Below are 23,913 nucleotides of genomic sequence, written 5' to 3' on the forward strand. Positions count from 1 at the left end.
TATGTTCATCTTGACATTTCTATACATTTTTTAACGTTTTGTTCACTTTAACATTCCAGTTTAATTTTTAAACTTTATGGTTACATTAACATTTCGATACATTGACTTAACATAAAGTTAACCTTAACATTTCTGTAAAGTGTTAAATGTGCTGGATGATATGCGCAAATGCGGCCACAAATTGTGCTCGCTGATATGCGTAAGTTTAGGATTAGTCTAAAAATTTCCACAGTAAAAGCGGGAGTATTATGCAGAATATTAATTTAAAATTGAATATTAATTACAAAACGGTATTGCTGGCAATACGCAAATGATATATTTGATAGCCTACGTGACAAATGTAATTGCATAAAGTGCGTAAGTGGTTGCGAGTGTGAAACTTAGTTTTTTTTTTATCGTGTATTTGCATACATTTCCATTGCTCGCGTTGTTGTTGCTGGGCATTAAACGCAAACGGTGGACAACGAATTAGCAGCGCACAAGCCAAAAGCAAATAACAAATCAACAGGTAAATAGCAATAATAAGATGAGACAAATGAGACATAGCTCTCCCCACAATACACACAAACACACAACATATACACTCATGCAATACTTATCTATATGACAGACAGGGCAGACATGCATATGTATGCGTCAAACAAGCAAAAGCACAGTTATTATTAAGTGTCTTCACTCTCGCACAACAAAAACAACAATTGCCGGCTGTGACAGGCAAAACTGAGACTGTGAGACTGCAAGCAATTAAATTGCGTTTCAAATATTGCGTGTGTGTAAAAATTGAAATTGAAAATGGACAAAATAGAATTTGAATTTTATTTTAGTTTTTGCCGGCTCCGGCTGCCCTATGCCCCCGCATTCTCAACTGTTGCCTTATGAAGGTCAGCTGTGTGTGTAATATTAAGTAAGAGAGTGCGGGTGTGTGTGTGTGTATGTGTACCTGCGTGTGTTTGTTTGTTTGTGTGTGACCCTGCGCTTTACGCTCAATTATTGATTGCTCTGGCAGCCAGAACGGTAGTAACAATAATAACAATAATAACAGCAACAACAACAACAATAACAACATATGTTATGATACCCAATGATGAATGTTACATTGGAGCTATTTTTAACAGTGCATTTTAGCTATTTCTGATGTACAGGGTATTTCCATAGCTGCTGTTTCTAAACGCTGCTTCTACGTTATTTGGTCGATGCCTGTTCCTGTTGCTTCCTATCAATGTTTGTCGGATGAGGTCATTGCGTAGAAAAATGTTCGTAGAATTTTCTTATTATTATGCCATAGCTGTATGTAACTTTTACCATATTTACTTATAGTTACTTATAGTTTATTAGTGTTGTTTACATAACTGTAGAGCCAAAGCCGATAACTATTATACTTAAAAGCTTGCTTAAGTAATTAATCGTCACGTGATAAGAGGTTTTATTTTAAGCTATATAGATGATCCATCAAGTAATCAAGTCACATGAGCTAGTTGGATAGGCACTTGAGAAATGTACCGTTAACTTTCATCAGATCAATGCCCTTATCTGTGACACAAACACCCAAAAATGTTGTGCTGATTAATGAATTTAATGAAAAGTATATATATACATATATATAAAATATATAAAAAAAAAACAACTATAAATATTACATACTCCAATTAAGTATTCAATTTAAAATAAATGTTGTTCCAAAAGTAATTTTTCAATTGTTAGCATATACATACACTCAATTACATTAAGTATCTTTTGTAATTAGTAACTTAACAATTGCTAGATAAAAACGCAATGGTTAAAGTCCCGTTGAATTGCGTTCATATCAACGCAAGTAAAATTTTTTTTACCTTGATAAGATATGACGAAGTCCAAAAATATTGTGAGCCAACAATGACCATAGCTAATGCCTGTGACGATCGATTGATATAATAATCCTCATAGACTTATCAACTAATTACGTATAAACTATTAAGTATACGCCATAATTCTTGTTTAACAACAATTCCAACTCACTTCTTAAACAGCAGAAAAATATGGTTAGTTTATATAAATGTCACATTAAAAGCTTATTTCACTTTATGGCACCGATAACCGAATTTGTTGGCTACACTGAGCTAATTGGCAAAAGATGAAATAAAAAATTAGCGACTCTTAATTATCATTTTGAGTTTTTTTTATCTATAGCTATAGCTGCCTTAGCTTTAGATTTGGTTTGCTTATAATTTTCGGTAAAATTTATTGCTTGGCAATAGCTTGAAAGCTTATCTATACTATTCGGAACAAATCTAGAAATTTCTAGAGCATTTTAGCTTATCACTAATACACATATAAATTATAAGTTATAATTGATTTTGAGCCACAACCGCTGCATAAATTAAAATTAGCAAGAGCTGGGCGGTTTCAGTAAATTACAAATGTTTATTTATGTATTGATATTTCAATAAATCCAGTTTTATTTAAATTATGTTGCTTAAATTAAACTTGCATGCAGGTCTATAAATTTTAATTTTTAGCTTAAGTTTAGCTAGCAAAAAAACTAAAAAAATTTATAACAAAGTGTATATTAAAATCGTGCACTTCATTCAACCGCAAGTAATTTCCATGCTAACAAATTGTCAGCTGTTAATGGCGTTAAATGTCAATTAAATGCAACAGCTCACTTTGCCACTCGGCTCAATGACAATATTTGTGCAGGCAACTCAACTATAGAGAGTTTGTTGTGGGGGTGGTGGCTGGCTGGCTGGCTCGGTGTTGTTGTCAAGCCTAAGTGAGCTGTGGTTAACCATTGAACCTTATGGCTAAGGACTGTAAATTTGTTGTGGCCTATTCCAATTGTCATTTATGAAATATGCAAGAGTTTTGCAATTGAACAGACAGCAAATCGATATCGCATGCCAATAGAAGGAAGTGTAGAAAGCAAATAGAGCAATAATAAAACAATGAGAAAGTGCTTAAAGCTGGTTCCGCACGACTTGCAGAGACGCTGTTGAAAATAAAAAAAAAAATAATTATATAAAAATTCAATCAAAGAAATTCTATAGAATAGATTTGAAGTTTAAGCTGCTAAATGGCTCAAAGCTTAAACTAAATGACTAAGTAATATGTGGCAATTGTACACTAATATATATTATATTATACTCTATAAATTTGGAATAAAGTACAATATATATATATATATATATATATAGCACACGCCTTTCAGGTTCGAGTCGAGTTTGAGGCCAATAAAATATATGTTAGTTTTTGTTATTGCGCCCATGGAACACACGAAGCAAATTCTCAATTTTCAATTCAATTTCTCAAATGGTTAAACAAACAAAAAACAGCTGTAGCGCCCAGTAGGCGTGGCAGGTTGTGTCTGTGTGTATTAGGAAACAGTGCGAGGCGTCAGCTAGTTAAGAGCGGATGCATTACACAGTTCTCAATTTCCAAAGTGCAAACAAAAGTGGAAAAAAAAAGAAAATAACAAAACAACAGAAAGCAATAAATGCAAAGCTGCTGCAGTTGCAGTTCGCGTCGCGTCATTGAATGAATTTCAATTTAATTGATGGCAAAAAAAATATTAAACAACAAATATGTTTTGATTTAAAACTCTTTGCAGATCCACATCAGAGAGACTGAGTGAGAAAACGACGTGAGTGAGCAAGCGAGACAGCGAGAGGCAGAGAGAAAGAGAAAGAAGCGAGGAGACGACGGTAGCGTAAACGTTACCGAGTTGTATATTGGAACACACGCCCGTCATCGAGTAGAACAGTCGCCATCACGACGTCGCCGCCGCAAGCGCCGTTGCTGTTCATCGAGCATTTGGACAACGCCAGCGCCGCCGACGCACGCGGGCGTGTCTATAAGCTGAGGAAGAAGAAGAAATATCTTAATCAAGTGCACATCACATAGAGAATCCTAAACCAAACCACTAACTAACCGCAACGATAGTGTGAGGCAAGTGTGAGGGAGAGCGAGAGAAAGTGCGTGCGATTGCGATTGCGTCTGCGTTTGCATTTCAGTGTTGAGAATGCCCGTGCAGTCACCCATTGAGATAAGCAATCGTGCCATCGAGCATATTGATGATGTCGATCCTTTGGAGTACCATGGCCACTGGGAGCCCGTGGGCGTGGCACGTGTTCAAAACACCGGCACCTCGGCTATGGTCACCTTTAGCAAACGTAAACAACAACCGTATATTATAGGCGGTGCCCTCGAATCGAATATGTATATGTTTGAGCAAATTCATTTCCATTGGTCCGATTCGGATGAATCCGGTTGCGAGCATACGCTGGAGGGCATGAAGTATTCGATGGAAGCGCATGCGGTGCATTATAATGCCAAATATAAGGATTTCACTGAGGCCAAAAATAAGCCCGATGGTCTGGCGGTTGTGGCATTTTTCATACAAGCTTGTGGTGAAAAGGATTGCCCCGAGTTTAAAAAGATCACCGAAGGCATACGCATTGTCCAAAAGATACACACAAGTGCGTCCTTAGATTCCGGTAAGTTCAATCGATAGAGTCCAATAGCCTAGTGTTTTATTAATCTGCTTAGCCGTTGGATATTTCTATAAAAATGTTTGAATATTATATTTTAAAATCCCTTATATGTATGTATTAAATATTGAAATCCATTAATAGTATATCATTGTAAAATTATGATTAAGACAAAGGATATATATTATTTTTATTAATATTGATTTTATAATTTATCTGACAGATTGTTTATCCTGGATTGGCCTGCAGGAGCTAAGCAAGCATTATTATACTTACAAGGGTTCGCTAACAACAGCGCCTTACTTTGAAAGCGTCACCTGGATTATATATCGTACGCCCATCTATGTGTCACGTGGACAGGTAAACACTATATCATTATACATATATACAAATTGACTTAAGTTCTCTTTACCGTTTACAGGTCGGTGTCTTTCGCAATTTGCAATCATGTCCTAAGGACGAGTCCAAAAAGATCACCAGCAACTATCGCGAGATACAGCGCCCTCATAAGGATCCAGAAATCTTCTTTGCACGCAATACCAACACCAAATCCAAGTTATGAGCTCTACATATTTTTTATATATTTTGAATGCAGCGCCACAATCTATCAATCAACTCTATATATATCTTTTTTATAACTTATGGTTGTTTCGACTAAGCTTAAAGGAATCAATGCCTCATGTACATAGCTATAGCTCTTAGCTATATATATCATATATATATACTTTCGTATACCTATAATATGTGTAGATATTGTGTATCATTTTTTTTTTATATATATATGTAAACACACACTCACACAAACAAACACACACACACACGTGGTTGCCTTGCATTGTCGTAAATATTTCGTGGAAATATTTATTAACTATTTACAAAACTTAAGCCAACTAACTAACGTACTATGTAAAATCTATTTAAGTTGAAAAAAAGGAAATATCTTTTATGTATAAAAAGCAAATAATTTTTGTAAAAAAAACAATAACTGAATTTACTTAACTTAATTATACTTGTATTCATAAAACGTGCTTAGCCTATATGTACTATGTATCTATATAGTAGTATATGAACAGACTTTGTGCTCAATTGCATTTTTTTAAAGCGCCTAGTAATTAGTAATTTACATATATTATTTGTTTTTGTGTATACAGTACAATTTCGGTACTCCAAATGCTTTCCATGGTAGACCCTATACCTCGGTCACCTTTGATCTGTTGAGTCTCTTTTAATGCATAGTTTGACTTTTTTAAATTATGAATGTAACTGGAAGAATATAACTCTAGTGTTAAAGTGCTGCATCAATGAATCAATCAATTTCACATTCCGTACTAAACAGTTTGTAAATGAATGTCTCGAAATTAAAACAAATAAGTGTGTTTTAAAAAAAAACAGGTTTTTATAAATAGCAATATATGGATGTAATTATTCAGAGTTTTTTGTTAAGAAAAATATAGCTTTTATACCATATTGTACTGTGTATGTAGAAAATCGTTGTAAAAAGTTGTAGGTCGTCTTTAGATATAGAAAGAGAGTGGGGATTTTGTCATCGAGGGACTATTGAGCCTCTTTAGCTTCTCAACTGTACTTTTGATTTGTTTACAAGGAAATGAATACCCTTAAAAAAAGCTGCCACAGCTTGTGAGTAAATTTTATTACTTTATTTTATTGCTATTAGTTTTACTCTTCCAGCAGCAGCGGCACCAAATTTTCTATAAACCAGGCTTTGGAAATGGCCAAATGATCACCCTCAGTGCTTAGAAACTGTAATTTGCCATGCTTAGCCAACTGGTCCAAACGCAGCTGTAAATTAACAAAATTTAATCACTTGTATACAATCTATTGGATGCGATGCCCATGTCTTACATTCTTATAGACTTTGCTTTGATTTAGCGGCAATATTTGCGTATCCTGACCCGGAGCATAGAATTCAAACCATTGTGACTCCTTGGGCTGCACAATTGTATCATTTAAGAACTTGACCAGCACCAATCTGTAATGTATTAACAATTTTAATATTTGTTCATTTGTCTCAGTAGCTTCTAGTTTTACTTTTTAAGCTTATTAAGATTCTCGGCATAGCCTTCATTTATATAGAGCTCATTGTTGATGTCCGCCAAAAAGCTGCTCTTCAATTTATAATTGCTCTCGTGCAAAGGATCATGCCAGTAAGTAGCCTGCACTAAATCATTTTGCACCCAGCTGAAAATAAATTATATAATTTATTTATTATTTTATTTGTTTAGTTCGCTTAACACTACACTTTACCTTTCATATGCAGCATGATTAAGCAGCTGGCTTATATACTCACAGCTGCTAACACTTAAGGTGGGACACTTGGGCAGTCCGTAGACGCCTTGATGCTGTCCACCCAAACTTATCAATGTGCGCATGGGCGGATTGGGACAGCGTTGTGCCACAGCGCGTCTGCAAAAAGGTTTTTATAATATTAGATTGCTAACTACTCGTTATCTACGATGCTTACAAAAATTGTCCACCTTGTGAGAAACCTATGGCATTATAGCCATTGGATAGACGCACATCATCTGCCAGCAGCTTGCACACAAAGTCCACCTGTTTATTGGGATGTATAAAGAAGCCACTCTCATAGTCCAGTACTACGTTGGCACCTATTTTCAAGGAGCGCACATAGGTGCCGTTGGTTTGCTCCTCTATGAGCTTCTTTATAGATCCCAGGCTAAATTTAAAACAGCAAGTATCGCCCATGCCATGCCAGAGCACCACAGGCAGCACACTCTTGTTATCAGCTGATGCTGGCGCCGCTGCAGCCGCCGCCTGTGCAAAGTGCATGCAGCAGTAAACCAAAAACAAAGTGTAGCTTAGCAAGCGCATATTGTCAGTTTTTTGTTGTTGTTGCTGCGATTGTCAAGTAATTCCTATAATTAAACACCTGTGATAGCCTCTGGGTGGCTATTGTTTGAAAACAATAACAAAACGTTTGTTACTGTTATGCCGGTAGTGTTGCAGAGAATCCAAAAAAGTGCTGTTTAGTAAACTAAATACTAAGCACATTACGTTTTTATTTTTAGTTAATATACATATAACTATAACATTTTTGTAACCGTGATTATATTGTTTGAGTAATTATAAATTATAATTTATAATACGCAATTTGAACAGCTGTTAGCGCTAACAGTGTCTGCTGTTTAACAGCGCTGTGCTATCGATTAACAGCGCTGCCAGACTGTTGTGCTATCGCGCGCTTGAATTCAAAACAACTGTAGCTACAAGCATTTTAGCATTTGCTTTCTTTATTTCTATATCAACATAAAACTAAAATTTGTAACTCAAATGCACATTAACATAACATGCATAATTAATTGCGCTTTTTTTTTTTTGATAATATATTATATATACACTAATGCACACCATTTGCTGCTGGAGTCTCTGCCGCCTGCTGCTGCTGTTGCTGTTGTTGTTGTTGTTGCTGTAGCTGCTGCTGTTGCAATTTGCTGCTTTGCGAGAAATCTATGCAGGCACCCGATGTCAAATCAATCTCCTCCGAATCAGAGCCGTCAGAGCCCTCATCAGAGTTGGGCGACAGTGTCGACATGCCGCCCATATCAAGCTCTGAAACATTATGAGCCGTCGGCTCCTTATAGAGCTTCAGTTCTGTATAGGTTTTTGATAGCTTATCATGCTGCGTATGTGCTGACTGCTGGAAAGCCGGATGCATCATGGTAAAATTAGCTGCACCTTGTCCATTTCCCAATGAAACATCATTGTTAACGCCTACTTCATTCAACAGCGTTTCCTTGCCAACTGGAGCACTGCCTGCGGATAGATTCTCCGGCAGCTGATTGGCGCCACTGCCACTAGGAGGCCGATTGCCAGCTATAGCCGGTGGTGTGCCCAGACTCAAGCAACGCATACGCCAAGCATCCTGCAGCAGCTGCAGACGCGCCTGCTTGCGCCACTTGGCACGACGATTCTGAAACCAAACCTGCAAAGCGGAAGGCACGTGGGTGAGTGGCTAACACTAACTATAAATTACAGCAAGTAAATTGTTAAATATGTAATTCAAAAATTAATTATGGCACTGTCGGTTGCTATGCAGTTTAGAATTTTTGTGCATGAAAATTGATCTATAGAATGGAATTTATTTATTAATGGAAAGCTTCAATGCATTAAACAAATGTATGAACGTTTTTAGACCTTATAATTTTTAATTCTTAAATATTAATAACAGTTCTCAATCTTAAAAAGTTGCAAACATGAATATGAATGAATGAATGAATGAATTTTATCCCTTGTCACATTTATACTTTGTACTAAGAAGTGCAAGGACATGATTTCCTTGCTTAAAATTAATATCGTGCTCACATAATTACAGATCTCTAGAGCTATACAAAATGCGCAACAAAACATTAGTGGAATGAAATAAAAATGGATATAGCTTATATAATTGGGACAATAGTTCACATGGATTCACCTGGACGCGCGCCTCGCTGAGACTAATGCGCAGTGCGACTTCTTCGCGTAGGAAGACATCCGGATAGTGAGTCTTCTGGAAGAGTGCCTCCAGCTCCTGCAGCTGCTGTGGTGTAAACGTGGTGCGATTGCGTCGCTGTCGTCTGCGTCCAAACATATACTCGGTAAGTAGATCGCCCGGCAAAGGGGATATAAATGGTCCAGCCATTATGCACAAAATTCAAAAATATCTTTTTACACTGCTTAAAAAAATGTAAAAATAATTTATGCTCGCACACAACAACACGCACTTTAGCTATAAACTATTTTGATTTATGAATCAAAACTAATGTCGTGTCGAAAAAAAAGGATTTATTTATTTCATTGTGACTCTCAAGGCGCGCGTTTGGCCAGCAACTGTGGAAATGCAGGCAGTGTCCTTTGGCTTTTATGCAAACGCAGCCAGCGCCAGGCTAATGTGTGTGTGTAGCTGTAGTTAAGCTTTTGCGCTTGTATTAGTGTTGTGGCTGCGCCTGCGACTCGCTGCAATCGTTTGCTTGTGTTTGTGTGTGTGTTGGGGGTGGCAGTTAATATTTAAAAGCTCTTTACTTCAGCTAATTGTTGCGCTATAAATACGTTTGGCAATTTAATCAAAAGAACTGCTGTTAATAACATATTACATACAAAATTATGTTATGTAATTATCATTAACAGTAGCTGCAGTTGGCTGTGCGCCTCTTGTTTGTTTGCTGTCTCGCTCTCTTCGGGCAAGGAGCGCGCGCAGCCTCCGTTTGGCAAGCTTGGCGCTCATTCGTTAGTTTTGTTGCTGTTGCTTAACATAAACAAATATAACACACAGCAACAATGCGCACACACACATATACACATACACATACATATACGCAACTGCATTGCTGGTCGTGCTCTTAATGAGCCCACTCTCTTCTCACACAGCGCACTCTGTCGTTGTTTTGCTTGCGCTGCGTCGGGTTTTATTGTTTTCTCGTTTTGACTTCGTTAAATTACGGCACAAGCACAAAAACCTCATAAGCGCTGTTGTTGTTGTTTCCTCTGCCACTGCCGTTGCGGGTGGTGCACAGTGATATGTGTGCTGCTGAAAAGTAGGCAACAACATTTTGCGCTGACAGAAAGGAATTAAATTATTTATTTCATAGAGTTGAAATACAACAAGACAGTAGTTTCGCTTTAATCTATGAAAAGTAAACGCATATTTTATGTTTATGCACCTTAGTTCAAATAAATTTGATAGATATCAATAAGTATTTTATATATTATATAACCACAACCATAAAATATAGTACGCTATCCAACTCTACGATTCTGAAAAATAACTTTAATAAGGGTACATGTAAAAATTGTAATTATTAGATTATTAATTGGAGTTTTGTTTTCCTATTTTAGTTTTTGGAAATAGTTTACTGCGTAAATAGACTTTGTACCACTGTGCCTTGCCTGTATTGTATGCACATATGTGCGTGCATGAGATGCACCTGCGAATAATAAAATTCAAATCACTTAATGCTGCCAACGCAGCAGCAGCAACGACCAAACAATATGGCAATGCCCCAACAGAGATAGAGAGAGAGAGAGAGAGAGAGTGCAAGCGAGAGGCAAATATGGCTGACTGACTGTATGCGGTGTAAGCTTGAGGTAAAAATGAGTTTTGCCACCACAAGTTGAGCTGGTGTGGGGAATATAACAATAACAATGCATATATATATATATATATACATGTGTGTGTGTATGTGTGTGTATATAACAAATGAAGGGATGTAATTTTCTCATTTGCATGCATTGTTTTGCTGGCAGCATTGTTGTTGTTGTTGTTGTTGTTGTTGTTGTTGTTGTGTTTGCCTGCGCTTGCGCTAAAATTATATTTATTTATTAATATAGAGTCAGAGGCGTGGCAGTTGGCTTGCTTCCCAGCCTGTCTGCCTGCTTGGTTGTTGTTGTTGTTGTTGTTGTTGTTTTATTTCATTTACTTCTTTTTGCGCCGAAGCCAATCATAAGCGAGCGCAGCTGAGCCTCTCTCACTCTCTTCTCTTCTCTGTATGTGTGTGCGTCTGTGTGTGAGGGTTGACCAACACGCTGAACGTCAGCGTTGACAGCATCTCATTGAAATTATGAAAATGATTTCATGTTGTTGCCTTTTGTCTTTGGCAGCTGTTGGCCAACAGCCCAACCCACTCACCCACCCACAGAACGCCCACAGCGCACCATTTTTAATTTTGTAATTTGATGCCGCTGCTGCTTGTTCTTCTGCTCTTTATATTCTGCTTGTTGTTGTTGTTATTGTTGCTGGAATTCATTAGGCAACATGAGTTTCACCTGAGTTTCCATGCTTGGCATTTGGGGAGCTGAGTTGTCTTTCGCTTTTGTTGTTGTCTGCCAGCCAGCCAGCCTGCTAATTTCTCTCTTATTCTCTCTGTCTCTCTTCCTCAGTGTGTGTGTGTGTGTGTGTGTGTTTGTCCATTGTTTTGTCGCGCTGATTGGTCTTTCACTTACGCTTGCCTATGTGTGTGTGCGAGCTTGTTATGCTAACTCGCTTGCACTTAATTATTTAGTTTATGTTGTTGCATTTGTTCATTTAATATGCTTGCTGTGTGTGTGTGAAAAATTCAAAATGGTGGCATGCTGCCACTAAGCAGGCAACATTTACAAACTTGCTTTATATACATGTGTAATTAATTGTTGCTTTTTATAAATTAAATAGTAAGTTATTCAACTTTTCAATTAGAAATTCCCCATTTGAAAAAAATACTAATGAACTTATGTTTAGCAAAAAATGTAGCTAAACATGTTACTTAAGTTAAATACAATATACAGAATGTTAAAAATTACAGGCATAAATTTTGAGATTTTACTAATTATTTCTTTTTCACCACAGAACTGATTTACACACACTGTTGCATAGACAACGATACTTCTGCGAGCAGACAGCGGACACAACAAGAAAGTAAAACGACCTAAGAACAAGAACTACCAAAAAAATTGGAAATGCATGTACGAAATTTTAGGTAAGTGGAAACAATAATATTAATTATTATTATTATACGACTGATTTGCAATCTGCTGCTTAAACCAACTTGTATCACACTTACAGTTTCGATTATAGTTTAAATATTGCGCTTTGCGCCTAACATTCAATATATCTGTAGCTCAAATTTAGAATTTTATTGTTGATGAGCTATTTCAAATCAATGAATGTTATCAATAAGACAAATAAATAATTCCGCTGATGTCAATAGATAAACAAATAACAAATTAATTGAATATTCCAATGAGAGGAGCAAATTTCGCGTGTTTGATCTGTCGCTGCATTCGAATTTTAATCAGAGAAGCAAATTTTGTGTTAATCAAATTGAAAGAAAAAATGTTGCATATATACAGGCGCCAAAATACAGAATGAAAAGATTTACTTCATAAAATATGTAGCTCTAGCACAAATGTATATATATTTATAGTTAAATCAAACTATAATTAATTTATTAACATGGTTACTATCTTAACATAAATATCGCTAAAAGCTTTTACGCTGATTCTCTCATCTTTTAATAGAGCAGAGTACAAAGTTTCCTTTTGCATTACTGTCAACTTCAGAAGTATATACAATATTATTGCAACTTGCTGTCTGCAGTGTCTGCTTGTCACTCATATGCGTGTATGCTGCTGCAGGACATGCTTCTGATCCTTGTGGCTGCAACTGCCAACTGCCAACTGCCAGCTGCAACGGCATGTGGCAAATTAGCGCTCAATGTTAACATTTGCCCACATTGTTACGTTGTGTTAATGCATTTGAATTTGTTGCCCCGTTTGCCCCGCCTACCAACTCCACCCTTACGCCACACGCTCCACAATGTCCATTTGCTGTGCGCTGCACGCTGTTGTGCAATTTACGCTGCAATTCCCATAACCAATTTCTAGCATTAAAACTGTTGCTTAAGCTTTTAATTTAATAAAAAAGAGACAACAAAACTATGACTATGACCCAAAATGGAGTTTCTATATAGCAATGCTAGTCTGCTGATTAGTTGATTATCGATTTGAATCTGTTGTTAAGCTTGTTGCTCTCATTTAGTTCTGACAAGTTCAAGATAATAGTTTATGCATATTTGCTATTAATAATTTTATATGCTGTATATAAATTGATCGCTTTGGGTTTTTGGTTAGTGCATAGCCAACTTCGTCTTGACTTTGCTTGAGCACTTTTTTTTTTGTTTTTGTTGCTTTTTTAATTACTTTTTTCTTTCCAACTCATTTTCTTTTGTGAAATGCAGTCAGTCGTCAGTTGAGGCGAGACAGACAGACAGACAGGCAGGCAGGCAAGGCGTGGCGTAGTCCTTGCCGCTTGTCGTCATTCTCCACATCATCATCATGCTCATCAACTTTGCTTTTGCTGTTGTTGTTGCTTTTGCTTGGTTGCATTTAGCATAAATTCAGTTTCATCTCAACTCAACTCATCTCGTTCTCATTCTCTTCATGCCTCACTGCTGACGAAACAGCGCGCTGACAGACAAGCGCCCATGGCCGCCCCCACCCCTCCCCCTTCTCTCTCTCTCTCTCTCTCTCTTGCCCGCTTTCTCCGCTTGCTGAAAATGACATTGTGACGATGCAATTAGTATTATGAAAATATTTCTCATGTTTTGTTTTTTCTCTCGTGTTTTTTTTTTTATTTTCTATTTGTTGCACCCATTTAGCAAAAATCCCCGCAGAGACTTCCTAAGCTCAGTCGCCTATGCTTGTTGTTGGCATCTACGCCACCGCTTACTCTTAGACTTCTCGCTCGCACACACACACACACACACACAAAGAACATAGAGCTAACTTCTGGCGCGCCGTGTGCTTTTGTGTGGCGCTGATTATAATTTCTGATGTGTCTGTGTTGGTGTCTGTGGGTTAGAACTATATTTCATACCCTATATATAAGCTATACCCTATTCAAAAATCTGTTGCGCGTATTTTTATTAAATTAACAATAATATCAATTCATAGTAAGCGCCATTCACATCCAGACGCAACATCAACATTTGGGAGAAGTTACGTGGATTACGCGACGGATACTTTATTCAGGGCCAGTGTGCCATAATTATGAAGGCGAATGAGCATGTATGCGTATTAGTTAACAAGAAAGAATAAAAAAACATATTAAAGAAATCTTAGTTTGCTGAAAATTTGTACGTGAAGCTTGAAAATAGACTGATACGTTTATTAAAATAAATATGAAATTATATAAAAAGCACTTAGCATAAGAATCAAAAACAATTTGATGTGGCTAAAATAGATCTTAGATCTACAGCTACTTAAATATTTCGTTATTCGCAAAATTTGCTTGTATTATTTTCAATATTTAACTGCGTATTTATTCATGTGCATAAATTTATTAATTTCAAATGTTCTTTTAATTTTGAAAGCGTGTTTACTAGTCGAGTGTTTTGGCATTTTTATCACGCTTATGTTTATTTTTATACACTTATGTCGAGCTCTGCGCTCGCCTTTCACTGCCAGCTCGTACTCTCTCGCTCTTGCTCGCTCTCTCTTTTGCGCCTGCCCCCCCATCCCCCCTCTGCCTATTTTCCAGCGCCTGCTTGTTGTTTTTATAGCATTGCATTTGGCGCGTGCAAAAAATGTAATTAACTTAATGATTTTCATAAAGTGCGGTGTAGGCGCTCAGCCAGGGGCTTTAGTGTTGTTGTTGTCGTCGTCGTCGGGGGTGTGAGTGGGCAGGTGGGTAGGTGGGTGGTAGCTAGGTCGCTTGCATAATTCGAGGGTATGCCTATGGTCTAGGTTATTTCCCTTGCCTTGACGCCGCCACATTATTGGGGCAATTAAAATGATTACAAAATTTGCAACTACAACATAATCTCTTTCAGCTTTGTCTCGTCCTAGTTTTATGCGTAATATATTTGCATTCTTAATTATTATTATTAAAAAAGAGCAAAAACAAAAGCAACACCTTGCCAACACAGCTCGCTCTCTCTCTCCCCCTTAAATTCTCCCTCTTTTTCTCTTGCTCACTTGCCTCAAACCCTAACTAAACCACTTTGCTTTAGCTTTTGTTGTGTGTTTTGTTGGCTGCTGCTTTGAATGACAAATCATAATTAAAAATTTCAATTAGGTAAGCTTCTGCATTATTATATTTTTGGTTTATTTTTCTCAAAATATTTAGTAAAGAATTATTTTTTGATCATTTTTAATTCTTTCAAGTTCCAAGTCAGTGAACTGAAGTTTGATTTTCACGTAAAAATATTGAAAAACAATCAAAAAAGTCCTAACTTTGAAGAAAGACAAGCGCAAAATAGCAAAGCAAATAAAAATTCGTTGATTTGTTGCCAAGTTATGAGCAGAAGTTGCTTAGATTTTAATCAATTTTTAACTTTCAATGTTTTAAATTTAGTTTTATGGCAATTTATGAGTAAAGAAAGTATAGAGATGAATTTATAAACAGCTCAATAAATCAAGCTATGTGCCATTAGTTTAATTTTTAATTTAATAACTAAATTGCAAGCTCAGAAGTTTGCTTTGCTACAGTTTGGAGCCAATCAATGACGACTTTTGTTTAGCCACAAATGCCAGTTAAAATCGTTTGCAGCACACATAATGCTCGACCATAATATACGCTTTGTTGGCCGCCTGTATTGCTGATTTGCTGGGCAAGCAAAACTGCCGCTTTCATTTTCATTTACAATGGGTATGCACTGCTTTTGTATATGGCCAATAAAATTGATATCGAAACTCAATCAAAATTGCAAACAAAATGCATTTTCATTATGCCAGAGAGCAGCACAACAAAAAAAAGGGGTAGTTAAAAGAGTGGGCGTGCCACATGCCACATACCGCAATTGCAAATGCAATCAATATAATTGATGCCAAACAAACACACACACACATAGATATATGTATATATATTAAGTATAGAGAAATCTGCATTCATGTTGGAATTGTTAGTGCCATAAAATGCGTTTATAATTTACAAAATTGATTTGCAAAATGCATTCAGACTATGTCCTGCCATATGTAGATGAATATTGCTATCTCGCTCGCTTGCTGCTGACGCCGCCGCAGCCGCCGCCGCCATGTTGATTTATTAAATCTCTCATGCACAGTGCAGTGTAGGAACTTCTTGGCCCACCCAGCCCACTTCACCTCCTCCATGTAGCGTTATTACCAAAGCTCGAGACAATGCAGCGCTGCCGACAGGCTTTCATTGTTTACCCAAAAGCAAGCCATAAAACTACTAAACAAAACAGCTAAGCCACCACGCCCACACAGCGAGCGAAGTGTAGGCGACGAGGGTGGGGTTGGGTGGAAAAGCTGCGGCAAAAATTAATCAAAACATTGCATAAAGGCAGCAAAAATAATAACAATAACAATGTAGAGCGTCAGGCTAAAAGAGCCGACAGCACAACTACCTCGCGCTCTCGCTCACTCTCTCTCTCTCTATCGCTCACTCGCTTACAGTTGCTGCAGCTATCTCTTTTGCTTCAGCTATTGTTGTTGTTGTTGCTGTTGTTGCTGTTGTTGCTGTTGATGATGATGATGCCACTGACACAAAAGCAGCAAACAACTGTCGACAAGGATCTCATTTGTTATACTGATTATGTTGGCGCCTTGCGACAAGCACAACAACAACAAAAACAACTAAAAGAAGAGCGAGCGAGCGAGCGAGCGAGCGAGTGAGCGCGAAAGAGCGACAGCATACGCGACGGCAGCGACTTGTGGGTGGTTGGGGTGAGCTTATGAGTTGGTTTATCCGCTTCGCCTGTGCATTGTGGCAAAAAATCAAGAAACAACAGAATATATACACGTATATATATGTATCTGTAGATATTTTCCAGCAGCTCAGACTTAATGCTAAGCGAAGACTCCATACTCTTAAGACAAGTCTTGGACTCAGTCTCAATGGCAATGGATCCCTCTTTATGCATTTAAGCAAGTTTTCTAATCTTTCTTTTTGTATATTTTATTGACAAGACAATATGTATATTCTAATATTTGTTTATAAAATGTTTATTTAATGCTGGCATAGCTAAGTTTTAAACTTTATTCCAAGCTTTGCATAATAATATTTATTTATATTAGCCAAACTTTATTTACATTTCTTAGGCAAGCAACTTAAGCTAAGCTACAGAAAGAGCAAGATAGAGAGAGAGAGAGAGAGAGAGAGAGTGAGAGAGAGTATTCTCAGCTGCTGTATTAAGTCTACGCTATTGCCAAACCAAACTCACAATTCCAACTCAAACAAAGTTGTTGCTTGCTTCATTGATGTTGTTATTTGTTGTTGTTATTGTTGTTGTTGCTGTTGGGGCAAAAATGAAATCATAATATGTAATCAGCATTGTGGCGCAGTTCAAAAGGTTTTTGATGCTTGCCTGCAATTGCGAAAAACAAAACAAAACTGAATACAGCTGTAGATAAAATTTAAATTATTACTTTATAGCTTTAGTTGATATGAAAATATAATCTACAACTTATTGCACAATCATTTATTGTTAATTATTTTATACTAGAGTAAAGCATAAAACGACAAGTCAACATTTGGTTGATTTCATTTGTTAGGGCCTTGAACTTGAGCAACAATTGTAGTATAATAAAATTCGAAATAAGTGAAAAAAAGCAAAACACATGATAACAAAACAAAAGCTGTACATACAAGGGCAATGTCGAGGGGTAAAATGTTAGTGCAATTAATTAAAAAGCTCACCACACACACACACACACGCTCACATGTGTGTAAGAAATAAATAAAAAAAATAGCAGCAACTGTGCACAAATTAAAAAAAAAGAAAGAAAACAGCAAAAAGTTTAACGTGGTTGAGGCTGATTCAAATGTTGATTCGATTCTCTTTTGCATTCTCTGACTCTCTCTCTCTCTCTCGCTCTGTTGCTTTTATACACTTTGACATTTCTTAAACAAAATGGAAAAGGGTACAATGAAGTTGTGCCAATGTTTGTCACAGGCAGAAGTCGTAGCAGACCCATTAAACAAATATATATATATATATATATATATATATATATATTGCCCGTCTGTCTCTATGTATTATAACCAAATCTGCAGCACGATTTTTTATTAAATGTATTATTAGTGAAAATAAATGTGATATTGTATGAAAAGCACATTAGAATCAAAAACAACTTGATCTGGCTAAAATATTGATACCATTTTATAACTACTTTATAAACTTCTAAATTTAAATGTAGACGCATCTCATGAGTATAGCAAAGCACAAAACTCTGAAATCGGATACAATTTCGCTGAATTACGGCTTATCAAAGTGCGCTATCTTTTCAAAAAACTTTGTCTTGTTTGTGTCACATTTTGCTCATCAACTTCGCCAACTAATTTTTATAATCAGACAATACGATACTCATTTGTAAATTGGCTTATACAAAGCATTGGATCGGAATTTTTTTTTTGCCGAGTTATAGCTCTGCAAAGTTTGAAATTAACAAAAAGTTACTCTTCAGCATTGGTTTTGTTGACCATAACTATGTCAAAAACAGTTTTTTATTTATCGAACACAACAGCATATATTTATTTAGTATCTCATGAGTAACTTAAGCCTCCACAACACTTCTGTGCGCATTCTTTGGCTAAGAATAAGCTTCTCAAAGTAGAAAGTGATTAGAAAATGAGTATTCTTTATTTGGGCAAAAATTACCAGGGTTACTCACGTTTTTTGCCAAAATATCGAAAATCTTAGTTTTTCCAAATTTGAATGCAGTTTAATTGAGATTCATCTCACGAGTCTAACAAGGCATAAGACTTTGAAATCGGACGCCATTTCGCTAAATTACGGCTAATCAAAGTGCGATATTTTAATACTCAATACTATTTAGTTTAACATCGAACATGCAGTTCTCATAATTTTATATAAAATAACGTTATACATCATTTTAATTGTGCTTTCAATACCAACATAAAATGGTATATAACAGTATATTCGGATTTTTTTAAGCTGAGTTATAGCTTTCCGAAGCTTGAAAATAAACTAAAAGTCAGTCTGCAGCATTTGTTTTACTACCATAACTTAGTCTAAATAATTTTTTCATCAACCAAACACAACAGAATATGTTTATTAAGAACCTTATGAGTAAATTAAGCCAAAACACTCTTTACTCCGATTTTTTTTGGCTGAGATATAGCTTCTCAAAGTTAAAAAGTTATGAGAAATGCTGGCGGCCTGATTTTTGGCAAAATTCAAAGGGGTTACATCACGCTTTTTGCCAAAATATCGAAATTCGTAGACTTTCCAAGTTTGCGAATGCAGTTAAATTCTTATGCATCTCACAAGTCTAGCAAGGCAGGAAACTCCGCAATCGGATGCAATTTCGCTGAGTTGTGGCTTATCAAAGCTTGAAATTGCACACAAATTTGTCTTGTTAACTCTTTTGTTCATAACTGCGCCAACTAATTGCTTAACATTATTACACTCAATTGAATAGTGTTCATCACCCCAACATGAAAATGTGTAAAAAGGCCGAGTTACAGGCTTTAAAAGCTGGATGCTTCGAAAAATTCGTCTTCATTGGTTACTGGTTTATTCTTCAGCTACATTCAAATAAACATCGGACACGTCATCATCCGGAGCCTGCCCAAGCGTAACTCCTAACGCTGTCTTTACCTAAAGCAACTGTGTCTTTTAAGTTACATAATAAGAAACAACAATTTGTCTCTTTATTTTTATTCATTTCTCTTTATTGTTCATTATTATTATTAAGACCAACATTTGTTATAAAAAAATTTACATAAATAAATTATACATAAGACTAATTGATAATAAATAATATATGTATTTGTATGCTAGAGGGCGACATTTGTTTGTAAAACATTACTTTCTTATATCTCTTACTTATCTATTATCCGTTTTTAAATTCAATAACTAACGACAGCGACAACAGCAGCAAAAGCAATAGCAGCAACTATAACAACTACGACTACAACAACAACAACAGCAGCAACAATAAAAACCGCAACAATAACAACAACTACTATAATAATAACAACTACTACAACAACAACAACTACTACAACAACAACAACAGCAGGAAAAAGAAAAAAGCAATAACTACAACATCATCAGCAGCAGCAGCAGCAACAACAACAACAGGAGCAGCTGCAACAACACAGGCAACAGCTACAAGAACAACAGCAACAACAACAACAAAATCAACAACAGCAGCAACAACAGGAGCAGCAGCAACAACAAAGGCAATAGCTACAACAACTACAAAAACAACAACAAAATCAACAACAACAACAACAGCAGCAGCAGCAAGAACAAGTACTACTACAACATCATCATCAACAACAGTAGCAGAAATGGTTGCTGCCGTTGCAGGTCAATAAGCAGCGTGCTGCCGTTGCAGGGCCATAATCAATGGTTGCTGGCGTTGCAGACATAATCACTGGTGCTGCCGTGCGGTCCAATATCAATGGTTGGTGGCGTGCAGACCAATAATCAATGGTTTTTGCCGGCATCCAATAATCAGGTTGCTGCCCGCGCATTCAAAAATCAATGGTTTGCTGGCGTGCAGACAATAATCATTGGTTGCATGGCCGTGTCACGTCCATAATCAATTGGTTTTGCCGCGCATTCCAATAATCAATGGTTGCTGCCGATGCAGTCAATTAATCATGGTTGCTCCGTGCAGCCATTCATTGGGTTGCTGCGCGCTATCAATAATCAATTGGTTTTGCCGCGCATTCAATAATCATGGTTTTGGCCGCGCATCCAATAATCATTGGTTGCTGGCGTGCAGACAAATAATCATTGGTTTGCTGCCGTGCAGTCCATAAATCATTTTGCTGCCGTGCAGACCTATAATCAATGGTTTGCCCGCGCATTTCAATATCAATGGTTTGGCTGCGGCATTCTATATATCTCAATTGGTGTTTTGCCGCGCATTTCCAATACTCAATGGTTGCTGCCGTGCGACCCTAATCATTGGATGCTGCCGTGCAGTCCAATAATCAATGGTTTTGCCGCGCTTCCATTAATCAGTGTTGGTTTTGCCGCGCCATTTCCAATATCATTGGTTTGCTGCGTGGCAGTCCATTAATCACATGCGTTGCTGCCCGTGCAGTCCAATAATCAATGGTTGCCGCGCTTCCAATAATCAAGGTTGTGGCGTGCAGACCAAAATTCATTGGTTGCTGCCGGCAGATGCAATAATCAATGGTTTTGCCCGCGCATTTCCAATAATCAATGGGTTTTGCCGCGAATTCCAATAATCAATGGTTGCTTGGCGTGCAGACAATAATCTTTGTGTCATCTCAGTCCAAATAATCAATGGTTTTTGCCGCGCATTGTCCAATAATCAATGGTTTTTGCCGCGCATTCAATAATCATTTGGTTGCTTGCCGTGCAGTCATAATCAATGGTTGTGCCGTTTTGCAGTCCAATAATCATTGGTGGCTGCGTCGGCATTCCAATAATCATTGGTTTTGACCGCGACATTCCAATAATTCAATGGTTTTGCCGGCGCATTCCATAAATTGGTTGCTGCCGTTGCAGTCTTTAATCAATGGTTGCTGCGTGTCAGTCCAATAGATCAGATGGTTGCTTGCGCGCATTCAAATCAATGGTTTTTGCCCGCGCTTCCACATATCATTGGTTGCTGCCGTGCAGTCCAATAATCAATGGTTGGTGCCGTGCATTCCAATAATCATTGGTTGCTGCCGCGCATTCCAATAATCAATTGGTTGCTGGAGTGCATTCCAATAATTATTGGTTGCTGCCGTGCAGTCCATTAATCAAATTGTTGCTGCCGTGCAGTCCAAAATCAATGGTTTTGCGCGATTCCATAATCAATGGTTGTGGCTGTGAGACCAATATCATTTAGTGTTGCTGCCGTTTGCAGTCAATAATCATTGGTTGCTGCCGTGCAGTCCAATAATCAATGGTTTTTGCCGCGCATTGCCCAATAATCAATGGTTGCTGGCGTGCAGACCCTAATAATCACTGGTTGCTGCCGTGCAGTCCAATAATCAATGGTTGGTGGCGTGCAGACCAATAATCAATGGTTTTGCCGCGCATTCCAATAATCATTGGTTGCCGCGGTTGCAGTTCAAATAATTCACATGGTTGCTATGCCGTGCAAAGTCAATAATCATGGTTTTCCGCGCATTCCATATATCAGTGGTTTGCGCGGCATTCCATAATCATGGTTGCTGCCGTTGCAGTCCATTTATACGAATGGTTGCTTGCCGTGCAGTCCAATAATTCAATGGTTTGCCGCGCATTCCAATAATCATGTTGCTGGCGTGCAGACCAATAATCATTGGTTGTGCCGTGCAGTCCAATAATCAATGATTTTGCCGCGCATGCCAATAACCAATTGTTGCTGCCGCGCATTCCAAATCAATGCGTTGCTGGCGTGCGACAATTATCATGGTTGCTGCGTGCAGTCCAATAATCAGGTTGCTGCCGTGCAGTCAATATCAATGGTTGCTGCCGTGCAGTCCAACAATCAATGGTTTGCCGCGCATTCCAATAATCAATGGTTTTGCCGCGCATTTCAATAAATCAATGGTTTTGCCGCGCATTCCAATAATCAATGGTTTTGCCGCGCATTCCAATAATCAATGGTTGCTGGCATGCATTCCAATAATCATTGGTTGCTGCCGTGCAGTCCAATAATCATTTGTTGCTGCCGTACAGTCCAAATATCATTGTTGCCCGCGGTGCAGTTCCTAATAATCAATGGTTGCTGGCCGTTGCAGTCCACATAATCATGGTTATTTGCCGCCGCATGCCATAATTCAGGTGGTTTTGTCCGCGCATTTCCAATAATCAATTGGTTTTTGCGCGCATTCCAATAATCAATTGTTTTTGCGCGCATTTCAATATTCAATGGTTTTGCCGCGGCATTCCAACCGCCATGTGTTGCTGGCGTGCAGACAACAATCCTTGGTTGCTGCCGTGCAGTCCATAAATCATTTGTTGCTGCCGTGCAGTCCATTAATCAATGGTTGCTGCCGGGCAGTCCAATAATCAATGTTTTGCCGCGCATTCCAATAATTCAATTGTTTTTGCCTCGCATTCCAATAATCAATTGGTTTTGCCGCGCATTCCAATAATCAATGGTTTTGCCGCGCATTCAATATCAATGGTTTTTTGCGCGCATTCCATAATAATGGTTTTGCCCGGGCTGGCATTTTTTTTTTTTTCCCCCCAATAAAAAATTTTTCCAATGGTTGCTGGCGTGCAGACCAATAATCATTGTTGTTGTAATGGTGGATCCAATTATCATTGGTGCTGCCGCGCATTCCAATAATTCAATGGTTTTGCCAGCGCCATTCCAATAATCAATGGGTTTTGCGCGCATTCCATTAATCAATGGTTTTTGCTGCGCATTCCAATAATCAATTTTTGCGCGCATTCCAATAATCAATTGGTTGCTGGAGTGTGCATACCAATAATCATTGGTTGCTTCCGTGCAGTCCTCCAATTATCATTGGGTTGCTGCCGCGCATTCCAAGAATCAATGGTTTTGGCGCGATTTCCAATAATCAATGGTTTTGCGCGCGCAATTTCCATATCAATGGTTTTGCGCGCATTCCAATATCAATGGGTTTTGCCGGCGACATTTCCAATATCAATGGTTGCTGGCGTGCAGACCAATAATCATTGTTGTTGCCGTGCAGTCCAATTATCATTGGTTGCTGCGGTGCAGTCCAATAATCAATGTTTTGCCGCGCATTCCAATAATCATTGTTGTTGCCGTGCAGTCCAATAATCAATGGTTGCTTGCGTGCAGCCAATTCATGGTGCTTGCCTGCGTGCAGTCCATAATCTTTGGTTTGTGCCCGCTTCCAATAATCAATTGGTTTTGCCGCGCATTCCATAGTTAATGGAGCTGGCGTGGCAAGACCAAATCATTGTTGTTGGAAATTGTTATATATATTTTAATTATATACCATGTATAGAGAGATGTTTGTTGTAGTTGTTGTTGGTTTGGTATGCACACAGGGCGTATACATACGTATGTACATATG

At 37.7% G+C, this 23,913-nt stretch overlaps 3 protein-coding genes across 3 annotated transcripts; 1 reads left to right on the forward strand and 2 right to left on the reverse strand.

Annotated features, from left to right (window-relative positions):
• The first annotated feature begins 237 nt into the window (after positions 1 to 237).
• Positions 238 to 5,410, forward strand: LOC108605284 (carbonic anhydrase 2). Its single transcript, XM_017994932.1, has 4 exons — positions 238 to 508; positions 3,584 to 4,469; positions 4,687 to 4,823; positions 4,885 to 5,410. The coding sequence occupies exons 2-4, from the start codon at positions 3,995 to 3,997 to the stop codon at positions 5,023 to 5,025; spliced, it is 753 nt and encodes a 250-aa protein (XP_017850421.1). The 5' UTR covers positions 238 to 508; positions 3,584 to 3,994; the 3' UTR covers positions 5,026 to 5,410.
• A 689-nt stretch (positions 5,411 to 6,099) lies between these two features.
• LOC108605282 (palmitoyl-protein thioesterase 1) lies at positions 6,100 to 7,547 on the reverse strand. Its single transcript, XM_017994930.1, has 5 exons — positions 6,946 to 7,547; positions 6,729 to 6,887; positions 6,513 to 6,662; positions 6,327 to 6,453; positions 6,100 to 6,263 (listed from the first exon to the last, which is right to left on the reverse strand). Exons 1-5 carry the CDS (start codon positions 7,311 to 7,313, stop codon positions 6,141 to 6,143), a joined length of 927 nt encoding a protein of 308 aa, XP_017850419.1. The 5' UTR covers positions 7,314 to 7,547; the 3' UTR covers positions 6,100 to 6,140.
• A 250-nt stretch (positions 7,548 to 7,797) lies between these two features.
• On the reverse strand, positions 7,798 to 9,270 carry LOC108605283 (diencephalon/mesencephalon homeobox protein 1-A). Its single transcript, XM_017994931.1, has 2 exons — positions 8,914 to 9,270; positions 7,798 to 8,424 (listed from the first exon to the last, which is right to left on the reverse strand). The coding sequence occupies exons 1-2, from the start codon at positions 9,118 to 9,120 to the stop codon at positions 7,840 to 7,842; spliced, it is 792 nt and encodes a 263-aa protein (XP_017850420.1). The 5' UTR covers positions 9,121 to 9,270; the 3' UTR covers positions 7,798 to 7,839.
• Between the last annotated feature and the right edge of the window lie 14,643 nt (positions 9,271 to 23,913).

The sequence above is a fragment of the Drosophila busckii genome, chromosome X (genome assembly GCF_011750605.1).
Source record: "Drosophila busckii strain San Diego stock center, stock number 13000-0081.31 chromosome X, ASM1175060v1, whole genome shotgun sequence".
In the NCBI taxonomy this organism is placed as follows: Eukaryota; Metazoa; Arthropoda; class Insecta; order Diptera; family Drosophilidae; genus Drosophila; species Drosophila busckii.